The sequence below is a fragment of the Uloborus diversus genome, chromosome 10, assembly GCF_026930045.1.
Source record: "Uloborus diversus isolate 005 chromosome 10, Udiv.v.3.1, whole genome shotgun sequence".
Classification (NCBI taxonomy): Eukaryota; Metazoa; Arthropoda; class Arachnida; order Araneae; family Uloboridae; genus Uloborus; species Uloborus diversus.
The window spans coordinates 120,600,155-120,613,186 of NC_072740.1; the positions used below are offsets into that span (position 1 = coordinate 120,600,155).

Genomic DNA, 13,032 nt, shown 5'->3' on the forward strand with positions numbered 1-13,032 from the left:
AGTAACCGGTTACTAACCGCAGCCTTGTCTTCTATCGGTTACCACACCGGTTACCATTTTAAGCTGTTGATTGGTTGATTGAAACACGTGATCAGTAGCTGTCACGTGATCGGTTTAGCTCGTCGAACGCAAGCTACCAGATGAAATGGCAATAGACACGAAAAAAAAACTTTCATCAGTTCAAGGATGCATCAAATCGAATTTTCTTGTCCGTGTGTATTTAGTGCGAGGATTAAGATTTTTCTGACGTATGATACTGGCTTTTAACAGTTAATTTTCTGATAGCAATCCATATTGTCAGTTGTCGTCATTTGCAACGCATTGTCAGAATTCCAGATTTAACGTTCTGACCACAAAACAGGCAAAAGTTCATTCATTGAATTGAAAAGTTAAATGTTATTACGTCGTTAGTTTTTGCAGGATAATTAATAAATAAATAGGATTTTGTGAAACTTCAGGAACCACATATAATATGGATTTGCTGTAAGTAAAAATTGCCTATTCTTCGGTTTTTCCCTGATGATGAATAAATCACTAAATACTGAGCAACATTTTATCAGATTTAGAGTGGAAACCAATATTGCGACCACCCTAATATACCATCCCTAAATTCCAGATTCCATTTTAGACGCATCTCTGTTAAGGCCATGTTTCCTGGGAGGGAAATCGCCGATCTTCAGGGTTGCGCCACCTTTCGGACATTCGCGCGCGAGCCAAAATCGGTCGATTTGGCTCGTAAGCCTTGGTTTCCTAGAAGCGAATCGCCGATCTTCGACGTCGCTCATCGACGTAACGCTGAAATCAAAGTCAAGTGGATTCCGACGTGACCACTCAGAACGCCGAATTGGCTCGGGCGCGCATGAGCAGAAGAATCAAGTTTTCGCCTCGGCGAGGAACGACGCCGACGCTAAGCGTGTTCACTTCTAGGAAACTAATGCTGTACGCGTATGTCCGGAGCGTGGCGCAACGTCGAAGATCGGCGATTTCCCTCCTAGGAAACCCGGTCTTAAGTCTCAAATTCAAGATTTTAATGCCAAGAAATTTGCATGTATTTGTTGGAACAGTTCTTTGGAAGCTCCCATTATGTTTTCTTCTATCTTAATTCAATTGTTTCAATATTAAGGATTATATTAAAAAGTAGGAAGAAAATGAAAGAAGTAATTATTGAACAAGGAACGATATTATTAAGTGGTTATAAAGTTTTAGACTAAATTCCATGGATATCATTAATTTCAATAGAAAAGATGAAGCAGAACTCCCCCCATGATTTATCGTGAGGTATTTCTTAATCCACAACACAAAAATAGGGAGGGGGTAAGTTAAACTTGAGTATCTGTGTGTCCGGTATCGTAACTCCTCAGATTTTTATTGAGATTTTTTTTTTTTTTTTAGTTTGAAAAGTGACTTGATATAGAGTGTTCTTAGTTATGAGTCACTTGAGTCGTTTTTGTTTTCCTCGCTTTAATTTTATATTAGTTCTTGACTAAACTGTAATATGCTAATGCCTAATTCGACGTAAGCATAAAGTCTTCACAAACAGTAGGAGCATAAAATGAATTTAAGAGTGCAAATAATTAAATAATGGTTGCAAGCTTAAGTCATTAGTTACAACTTAATAAAGCATTTACTCACAAGCAGGTACACATGATAAATGCTCAAAATTAACAGTAAACGAAACAAAGCGATGTATTCTAGTTCACATTGTGGCTTCAATAAAAGAGTGGCCATTTCGTTTTTTCAATGTCTCTCTAGTCACGATTCAAATAAAACTAACAAGGAGACGGCACGACCGTGGGGTCGGAGATTTGTGACATTTTTTTTTTTTTTTTTTTGTGGTGAAAGAGGACCGCTAGTACCTTGCGTGGTTAAAGTAATACGACGCAATACTAAGAAAATTAGGAGAAATATCGATTGAAAGTCGCCATGGAGTCTCCTAGGCGCCTTATGAGTTTAAAATGTCAGTCTCTTGGCGAGCCACCGCTAGCCTAGTTGGCACAAGCGCGATCTTGTGCTCTAGAGATAGCATGATCGAATCCCACTGTGGACCATTTTTTCTTCCTTTTTTTTTTGGCTGTCACAACAATTAGTGGTAACGCTTTTCACCCCTACATTATTTTCTGAAATTTATTTTTGCCAAAGATCGCAAACTTTTTCATTCACTGAAAAACATTCTTGCTCGTTATTTTGTACGGTTTGTTTTGTCTAGCAAAGGTTTTCGACCTGTGGTCCCCTTACGGTTATAATGGACATCTGCTCATAGGACATTCGGATCTTTTTTTTTTTTTTTGTTATCACAGCAATTATTGAAATATAATTTCTCTTCCCTTCATAATTTTTAAGAATTTATTTATATCATTTTTTTTTAAATAATTTTCTTCTTCTTCCGGCAAAACAATTTAAAACAATTCATATTTTTCATTCTAAAGTACGTGAGGAGGAACATTGAGTTTTTAATGAGAATAACCAAGTCTATAAGGAAAAATACATTTTTTTTAATGATTATGTACAAAAAACGCAGTGGTAGTTATCATAGAAACAAACAAAGCAATAATTTTTGCGACATCTTGCGCAACAAATGAAAGCGTATTTTTTACAATTGCAGGGAATTTGCAATCTATCAGTAGAAAAACATACCTCATTAACATTCATGAAAATATTTCGAATAGTGGATAATTTAGACGCAAACCAGGCGTATTGAATCATGTCTTGGAATATTGGTGACGATAATTGATGGTGAATAATTGAATTAATTTTTATACAATCTTCCCGGGAATTAATTTCTCTATTTTGCTCTAACAACTCGCTGCAATTTTACACGCGCTTTACGAAATTTTTGACTTGTCTGTAGAAGTAAACATTACAAGGTTGCACCAAGGGAGCGCATTGTACATGGATTCTTAGGGAATTTCCTCTCCTATTCCAGAAGAGCCAGCAATTTTTTCAGCCAACATTTTTAATTTTGATTGTACGATAACTTTGCGTTTAATGGAATAGACACGTAGGTTCACGTTCACCACGAAATAGAAAAATTAACTGCAGTGCAATTCTTACAGGGTCGCGCAGTCTTATGTGCAGATGTCCCTTTAGGGAGACCACAGGTCAAAAAACTTTATTAGGCAAAACAAACCCTACAGAATAACGAGCAAGAATGTTTTTCAGTGAATGAAGAAGTTTACGATCTTTGGCAAAAATAAATTTCAGAAAGTAATATAGGGGTGAAAAGCGTTACCACTAATTGTAGTGATAGTAAAAAAAAAAAAAAAAAGAAGAGAAAAGGATCCAGAGTGGGATTCGATAATGCTATTTCTGGAGCACAAGATCGCGCCTTAACAACTAGGCTAGCGGCGGCTCGTCAAGAGACTGATATTTTAAACTCATAAGGTGCCTAGGAGAGTCCATGGCCACTTTCAATCGATTTTTCTCATAATTTTCTGAGTATTGCGTCGTATTACTTTAACAACGTAAGGTACTAGGGGTTCTCTTTCACCACGAAAAAGATTAACGCAAATCTCTGACCCCACGGTCGTGCCGTCTCCTTGTAAGCTTGGCCTAAACTAAACCTGGCCAGACAGTAACATCCTCAAGGAATTGTATAGTGTGTCTCTGATAAGTTGAAGGTTGACCGTAAGCATGACTACTTCTTTTTGGGAAGTTGAGTGAGAAAGGAAGCGTTATTAGCGCGGATTTGAGTTACTACACCGAAAAGAAGTAAGCATTATCAAGGTCAAGCTTCAACTTAATAGAATCTCGCTGTATATCAATAGACTCGGAAGCTGAACGGTTGGTTTCGGTTGTGTAAAAGGACTTTCCAAATTAACGAAAGCAAAGTTCTGAAATTACTTGGAACAAAAGTGGCTGGTACTGGAGACGTAGATTCCTTCTCTTGGTGAGTGGTTTCTGAGATCTCCGACCAATGAGAGCTCTCGCTTTGTGTTGAAGTGACGACTGGTTCAAAATGACGAAATTCGCAGATGGCTGCATGGCGAGAGTTTTGAGGCTATGTGACAAAATTTGTCGTAATTCCACAAATATGAAACAGTAAAGAAATGTGTTATAGGAAATCATTTTTAAACCCAATACGTACACAACATGTTTTTAAATTAAGTTTAAAGCATTGAAAAGAGGGAAACAAAGACAGTCGCGGCAGGTGCGGACTGGGTCCTTCGAGAGAGCGCCAAGCTTGGCCTCCAAAGGGTGCAAAAAAAGGGGGGGGGCAAAAAAAAGAACAAAAATCGATGGTATTCAGGTTTGCGAGTAAAAGGAAAAGAAAAAAAAGCGAAATTGCACAGGTTTGTGAACGGAAAAAAAAGGTGTTCTGGCCTGAGGGCGAAACTGGCGCATAGGCGGGAGGGGGCCGATGGGCCGGCAGGCCAGTCCGTCTCTGAGTCGCAGGACTGGCCGACTGAAGCTAAACTTTTATTGAATAACATAAGCATATAATGTCAAATGTATACTGAAACAACAAATTGAATAAATTATCAGTTAATACAGTTAAATTTATCAATTCACCAGTATTAGCTAATTAACTTCCATAAAGCATAGGTTCATTTTTACCAATCCCGTGGCTATCATCTTGTTTAGTATTAAGACACATATCACTATCCCGGGTGGGCTTGAAGCACCAACATTTCTCTTAACAGACGAACGCTCTAGCTGATTGCGCCACGGAAGCTTCGCCACAGACGAAATGCTAAGCAATTTTATCTAAACAAAGCTCTGTGCATGCGCGTCAAAGGTAGCAGATGGCACGTTTTCTTTTTTCTTTTTATTTTTTTATTTATTTATTTATTTATTTATTTATTTTTTTTTTGTTCGTTGTTTTTTTTTTTTTTTTCTGCTTACTCCGGCCGCATAACGTTGCTTTGAAACATAGCTTCAAAAACCTGAAAAGATTATTAGCCAAATTCATTAATTAGTTATCGTCTCCAAGCCTCCGAGAATATTTCAAAATGATTAGAGTCAGTAAGATTCATAAGTGTCTTAATTTTGGTGCTTAGTTTCATTTAACCCTTTGAAGATTAGTGGATTCATTTGAGTCCACCTAACCTTTTCATTTTTTTTACAGCTAACGGACCAATTAGCATCAAATGAATCCACCTACTAGTTAAAAAAAAAAATTATATTCTGTGCTTCAAAGAGTAAATGGGCGTCTGCTTTTAATTATGATGGGTGCTTAGTGGGAGTATCAAATTATAGAAATAATAATAATAATAAAAACTCTTAACTTATGAACTCCCATTAAAGCAGAAATGACACCGGGATGGAATAAAACACATAACTCCTTTCTCACTTAAGCGATTATAACCTGTTAAAAAATATATTCATAACATCATTGACGGAATCCATGTTTAACTATCGGTTTAAGCAATTTGTAACCGAAAGTACAAAACTTATTTGATAAAGTTTCTAAACGTGTTGATCAATCATATTGATCACACACACAGCATTTTATGAGAAAGAGCTAAGATAGAACTAAGCAAAAAGTAAGTGTAATAGTAGTATCCTAAGAAGGATAGAAATTGCGGAGTTAGTTTACAAAAAAAACATTACTCTAGTGCAATATTTTAACTTTTGCATGATCAAAGCACATTAAAGCACCTACATTCAATAATTCTATACCTTCATTTCTATGTAAGGTAGAAAAAAAATCATAAGAGCTTAGAAAACTAGAACAGCCATCTTTAGTATTGAAACAAAATTCCAAAATCGATATTCTGACCGGCATTCACATTCTAAAATTGTACGGATTCCTTAAATTGTCAGCATTACAACTTTTAGGGCTTGGACGAACGACAAACTAAAATTATGCCTTGAGTGAAAATAATCATTAAACTGCTGCAATCAAAAACACTTCGTCACTTTTCCTCACCTTGCGTGCACTGTTGCGTTCAGACTAAAAGTAAAGGAGTATCACTAATCTATATTTATAGGTATAGAAACTTTTCTTTTTCAGTGAACTTTACCTGAGCACCTTCTACGTGATTCTGTGGTGAATAGCGTGTAAGCTCTGGTAAATTTTTTACTCTTATGCTAAAAAAGCCAAAATTTTCGCAGAAAGTAAACTTTTATTTTCATTAACACGTTAAGCGCCATGCTCATTTATGAGGTATCCCCAATCAGGCCACGCGTCCAGAGCAAACGTTATTAAAGGACAACCGTTTTTCGGCTTAAGGGGGTCCGGGACACAAAAATCCTCAAATTTTGCAATTTTTTTTTTTATAATTTGAAAAATTGCTCCGTTTTTTTCTGCTTAAGAGGACGTTTAAATCTTGTTTCTACCTTAAATAGAACGAAAGTTATAGTTATTTTTGTTGCATGCATCTAACGAATGTGTACATAACTTTAAAACTTTAAACGCGTTTTTCTCCATGATGCAATTTTTCCCGATTTCTTGCATTCAAACTCTTATAAGTCAGGAACCGATAGAGATAAAGTAATGAAACTTGGAGCATATCTTTTTCAAGCAATTTACTTTAATTTTTATTCGGCGAATTAAAAAAAAATGTTTACTGCAAAAATTATGATTTTTTTAAAAAAAAGTATCTTCGAATTTTTCGAAATTTTTCTTCAAATATTTTTTATTTTTTATTGAATCAATATTTTTAAAATCGCCGAATAAAAATTAAAGCTTAGATATTTGTGCATACTTTTTTGAAAAAAAATTGAAAATTGACCAACAATATTTTGAGTTATAGCAATTTAAAGCAACCCCATTTTTTTGAAAAAAACTAATTAAATTTAAATAAAAAAATAATTTTTTTTCATATTTATGTTATGATTTTGCTTATTAAATAAATGATGAATCAGTTCAAAAAATTTCAAAACTCTAAAGTACATAATAAAAAAAATTTCAAAATGTGTCCCGGACCCCCTTAAAAAATGTCAATAACATAGCTTTTGATAAATACGTAATTACTTGAGTATATTAATGATGCGATCTCAAATTGCTAGGAATTTTCTTTTTTAGTTACAAATCAAATTTTTACTCTCGGTCACCGATGAAATCCTCGGTTTCAACGGTCATTGTCAGTCATCAATGACTGACGCGGCCTAAACGGAAAGATCAGTGTCACTGGTGCTGACATGGTACTTGTACTTTACTGTGAAAAATAGCGCTGGAAAGGTACTTGAAGCTCACTCAAAGGCTCGAGTTTATACAGTAGATGCATGATTTTTTTTTTCCAATGGCAGAGAACTTGACAACTTAAAATACAAACAGAACTAAACGAAAAACACCGGAAAAAAGTCATTGTCTCATTCGGCTTCTTTCCTCCCAGTATCGTTCTACCAAGGAGCTCACTTGGAGTGCTCTGCAGTGCGAAATGGTAGTGGCCATTTATGAATGTGAAGTCTCCGCAAAGAGTACAGTTTGGAGTCGCATATACGTCAATTTTTAAGAGATGTCCAGACAGGCAGTCATGTTGTACACAAAATCAAAATGACTGGCTGGCTGGACATCTCTTTAAAATTGGTTATATAATACATGAAATTATACCTCTCAATCACCGATGAAATCTACGGTTTTGAACGGTCATTATCAGTCATCGATGACTCATACGGCCTAAACGGAAAGATCAGTGTCAGTTACTGATACTGACGTGGTATTTCGTGTAAAAAATAGCACTGGAAAGGGTACTTAAAGCTCATTCAAAGGCTGGAGCAATTTATACAGTAGGTGCTTGAAATTATACCTCTTAGTCACCGATGAAATCCACGGTCTGAACGGTCATTGTCAGTCATCGATAACTGACGCTGTCTAAATTTAAAGATTAGTGTTAGTCACAGGTGATGACGTGGTACTTCGTGTGAAAAATAGCGCTGGAAAGGGTATTTCAGGCTCACTCGAAGGCTCGAGTAATTTATACAGTAGATGCAAGAAATTATACCTGAAAATCGTATTGAATGGATGTAGCGTTCATTGAAGTGAATAGAATCAAAAAAGTGCATTGAAGGTCCACCACTTCTGGAAGTGTTCCCAAAGTGACTGCTTCCGGTGTCAACCAATCCGGGAATGGCTCTTCCAAGGAAACCCATCGTGCAGTGAAAAGGGAGGTTGTAGAATTTGAACCCGGACACAGTATTCCGCTGGTCCACAGAGATTCTGGTAAAATACCTGAAGTGCCAAAAGTAGAAGAAAATAAATAATTAGAGTACAATTTAAATATTTTTTAGAATGCAGGTGGTAAGACATTTTATATATTTCGAAAATACACTAGTGTTTCAAATACAAATTTTTTCCCTTTCAATCGAAATCAGAAGAACTTTCAAGGGAAACATAAAATAATGCTCTAAGACAGTGAATGTGGTTTTAGCAACACTGTTTCATGTATACGTATCACTATGAGGTAGTTTACATTTGAAAAAAAAAAAAAAAACATTGACCTAACGCTCTTAACAGGTAAAATATTTGAGGAAGGTTGAACTAGATTAGGTCCTAGAGGCTACTATAAATTTTGCACTTATGTCACGCCAGTAAGTTGTGTCATAATTAACCCTTTCGACGGAACATTCGGCTTACAGGAGCTATGTATGAAAGTTTAATCGGAAAGGGCAATGAAAACGTAATATCAAAACATAAATAAATCTTCTCTACTACAAATACATGTTTATTTCTAACTTAATGTTTATTTCTTTTTTTTGGGGGGGGGGGGTTCAGTGAGAAGGGGACACGTTTTTGACGTTGATCTGAGTTAGAATACCTTCGAAAAACTACTACGGAAGTAACTCAACTAGACATCAACCACCCTTCCCTATAAACCTCAGAAGGAGTAAAAATCGTCAAAGGCATGCCTCAATTTATCAAAGCCACACTATGCTTTATGTGTTTTGAATTAACCCAAGCAATACTATCAATAAATCACTGAAACAGTAAGGTAACGGCACCAGTAACAGACAAGGGTCCAGTAACAGACAGTCGTAAGTTTGAATTTGAATAATAATAAGAATTTTAGGCGGGTAAAACTGATGTTGCTGCGACCCATGAATACGGTGCAACCATCTAGTGCTGTCAGAGTAAATTTTGCGAGCCACTTGGTGTTTACAAGGCAGTGGTGGAAGGTTATGAACAGTTACCACGAGATCTGCCGATGTTTCAGATTCATTTGAATTCAGTAAGATTTTAGATCTAAAAATGAAGAACTTTTGCATATTTTGAAGAGGAAATGGAAATTCTATCCATAACTCATCCTTTCTTCATCCTATCTGTTACTAGGTATCATCAGAATTGTTGATGTCTGTTACTAGGGTCGGACCTTTTTTCGAAATTGAGCAAATAAAAATAGAATGAATTAATTCAGAGGTCTCAGAAGCAGCCAAACGTTAGATGAAATGTAGTTGGTTGAGAGAAAAATAGTTTTAAAAGTATAAATACATTAAAAGGCTCAGAAAATTGAGTTAGCCTGAGAGCAATGTCTTAAGCATGTCTGTTACTGCTGTCGTTACCGCACACGAAAAACGTAAAGAGCACGTTTCTTGTCTCAGACGTATGTTGCTCAAGAAAAGAAAAGGCTTCGTCCAAAGTCTTGTTTTTTCATATTTAGTTCATCGTTTCATAGAGAGAATACAATACAGGATATACAAAAGTGTCTTCTAACCAGGAAAGCATAAAAGAGTATTCGCAACTCCAATAAACTATAGGGGGCGCGGCAGCCGCTGTCTAATGGCGGACGAAAAAGGCAAAACAAACAAATGCCGCAACTTATAACTTGCTTTGACGCTTAGAGAATGACAGTAACTTTTCATCGTGTTTGTGTGAAGCTTTCTTATCTATTCTTCTGACATTACATTACACCACAAACTGTCTGAAGCCTGTAATTTAACAAAAATAAAACACGTGGAATGGAATGTTTTACCTTTTTCTTTTGTATTGTTAATCACCGCAAGGTAGTGTGGAGTCGCGAATACTAGTGAAAAAAATGTAAACAAGCAGCAAACGATAGAATATTGTAAAACATGTTCCTGGACTCAAATTATTTGCCCCCTTGTCCCCATCAACGAAATCTTAAGTCTTAAAGTCTCACAATTTTCAAAAAGCCGCCAAATTTAGTGAGTTTCGGGGACATAACTCCTCTAGTCCCCCCCCCCCCCTCCGAATGATAACTAGACCTTCTCGGTAAAAACCGCCAATCCACTATAATGAAGTGGCGTAGCACAGGAACTGTCACTGTGTAAAGTTCGTGTTAGGTGCGAGTTTTGGGGAGTAACGAAAGACTTCTCTCACACTGTATACAGATGGATACCCTGCTTCATGCAGAGAGTGAAATCCGGGGTACATTCTATTTCTCGCCAAGTCTTTTAATTTGGCTCTTTTCTTAAAATTTCGGCAGACTAACACCTCATTAACGGCGGTCCGAAAGCAAATACTATTTTATTTCAAAAAAAGTCTCAATACGCGCCTTTGATTTCAAGCTATTTAAATTATTTTTATTATTATACTATTCGTGTGGTTCCCTGATATAAGTGAAACTGAAACCAAAATAAAACTTAACAATTTAAACAAATTAATACAAGCTTACTTTTTGCGAAATCGTCAACTGTTTACTTACCGAGCGTGCAGTTGCGCATGGCGTTCAAAAGTTTTTCTGTCTTCCAAGGATCAGTCACCGTGAAGAGATCTACATAATTCCGCCACTGGGGATATTTGCTCTGACAGCGCTGCCGGACAGCAGCCCACGTAGACGATCGCCATTCGAGAGAGTAGCATGAGTTTTCGATGCAGATATTTTTTTCACAGCAATCGTCCCACTCAGTTTTGAAAACTGACAAGTTGGTATTGCCTGAAAGTTGTTCGAATTGTAAAACATATAAGACTTTTCAAGCTTATGGAATATCAGGTGAACAAACTTACAGTTTAATTTATTAGAAAATTTCCGAAATTGAAAGAGAGAAAATTTTACAGACTAATCTAAGCAAATAGGTTTACATTCTTCTAAAACACGTTCTTTTTTTTTTAGAAAAATTTACACTCCTGTTTGTTAAAATTGCAACACCATGAAGGAAGCATCATAGTTGAATGAAATTTAATATACAGTTGAGTGGTAATGGTATAAATAAATGATTACATTTTCAAACCAAACAATAAAAAGAGATAAAAATTAGTATTTTGTGTGGCCACCACAATAAGACCTGCTACACGACTCGGCATGGAGTGAAACAGTTTGAATATCTGCTTGCGGAAGAGTATTCCATATCGTTTGCATGCACAACCAAAGTTCGTCTGTCGAAGCAACAGGACGAGGATCACGAGCGAGACGCCGCCCAACGAAGTTCCACACATGTTCAATCGGTGACATATCCGGGGAATATGTAGGCCAAGGAAGAAGCTGTACCAGCTGCGAATCAAAGTACGATTTGACAGTCCTGGCGACATGTGGACGGGCATTATCCTGCTGGAATACAGCCCCATGCAATCCTTGCAGGAAAGGAATAGCTTGGGGCTGTAAAATTTCGTTTATGTATCGAGTACTGTTCAAATTGCCCACAATTCGTAGCAATTGTGATCGTCCATGATATGCTATGGCACTCCAGACCATAACACTGGGTGTTTATCTACTCTGGCGTTCGATAATGCACTCCGGAAGGTGCCGCTCACCGGCATAGCACCTGACACGAATTCGGCCATCATGGTGCCCAAATTGAAGCGGGATTCGTCAGAAAAGACGGCCTGCTGCCAATCAGCACGTCAGCTCCTATGCACATTGGTCCTTTGTAGCCGCAGGCGGCGATGATTTTGCGTGAGAGGAATCCTGTATAAATGAATCGTTACGCGCAGCCCACGCTGCAGCAGACGTCTCCGAATTGATGAAGCAGACAATGAAACACCTGTAGCTGTTGACCACTGTGCTGCCAATTGCCTAGAAGAAGCTGTGCGGTCCGTCAGCGCCATACGCACCAGGTGTCTGTCATCGCGAGCTAATGTCACATTTCGGGGTCCACTCCCGGATTTCTCAGCTGCCCGACCCTCGTCCGTCCACTGCTTCCAAACACGCGTGATTGTGCTGCTGTTTCGCTGCACACGAGCGACTACTGCGCGATAAGACAATCCAGCTTCACGAAGGTCGACGATTCTGCCCCGTTCAAACTCCGAAATTTGCTCAAATTTCGCTTTCTTTCGTCGAAGAGGCATAGTAAAGATTCAATTAACGTATACTCTAGCATGTAACTACCGATAATCATACACGCCTCGCTACAGCCGTCTATTTATATTCGGTTCGATCCGCCGTTCAGTGGGCGTTGCTCAGCATACGCATGCGCTACTGGTCTGCAATTCTAATCATTTGCAATCATGCCCTACTTTACATTTCCTGCAATTTTCAGCTCAATTGCGTAAGTCCTTCGTGGTGTTGCAATTTTCACAAACAGGAGTGCACAATTACTTTTTTTTGGGTTTTTAAATTTTTTTATCCAATCTATTCTTTTATCTATTTATTTTTATAATTTCCTTTCCCTCCAAAACAAACAAAAGACAGTCTTTGTACCGTAAAAAAATTCCGAAACGTCACTAATTATTTTCAGCAACGCTCCGGGATTTCAAGGGTTATTCAGTTTCTTATGATAAAAAAGGAATATTTTCAAAAAGTTTCCTGCTAGAAAATATCGTGTTTGTCCTCTGGTTAGATGTGGATTGCTGCCCTTTCTTCATTTCTATCACCATAAAACTTGATCCGGAACCATTAAAGTTCTCATAGTTTTTTTTTTCTTAATATTTACACATATCAATAAAATTGCTTTTAATGTCATGTATACAATATTAACTTTTAGTGTAGACTCCCTCTAAACCGGCTTCCACTTAACGGGATGTCCGGTTTGACCGGTCATATTTCAAAAATCGAAAAACAAGTAGCACAAAAGTCAGTGATTTTTTATGACAAAAAATATACATACTTATAAAAAAAATTTCTCATGGTATTATTTAATCTCTTTATATTTAAAAAATAACAATGAAATGGGTTCCATTTTATGTGTGAAGAACGGACTGATTGAAATTTACTTCATTTATAGTGACAACCATAAAGTCAAGCGGGCGGGTTTTGA

The 13,032-nt window shown here is 37.1% G+C and overlaps 1 protein-coding gene across 1 annotated transcript in view; it reads right to left on the bottom strand.

The window, feature by feature from the left end:
• LOC129231154 (adhesion G protein-coupled receptor L2-like) overlaps positions 1-11,623 on the bottom strand; it is a 50,336-nt gene extending 38,713 nt beyond the window's left edge. The window contains exons 1-4 of the mRNA XM_054865402.1: positions 11,572-11,623; positions 10,545-10,775; positions 7,887-8,113; positions 3,841-3,997 (exon numbers count right to left, since the gene is read on the bottom strand). Coding sequence (XP_054721377.1) covers positions 3,841-3,997; positions 7,887-8,113; positions 10,545-10,775; positions 11,572-11,623 — 667 coding nt within the window. The remainder of the gene's footprint in view (positions 1-3,840; positions 3,998-7,886; positions 8,114-10,544; positions 10,776-11,571) is intronic.
• Positions 11,624-13,032: the final 1,409 nt, after the last annotated feature.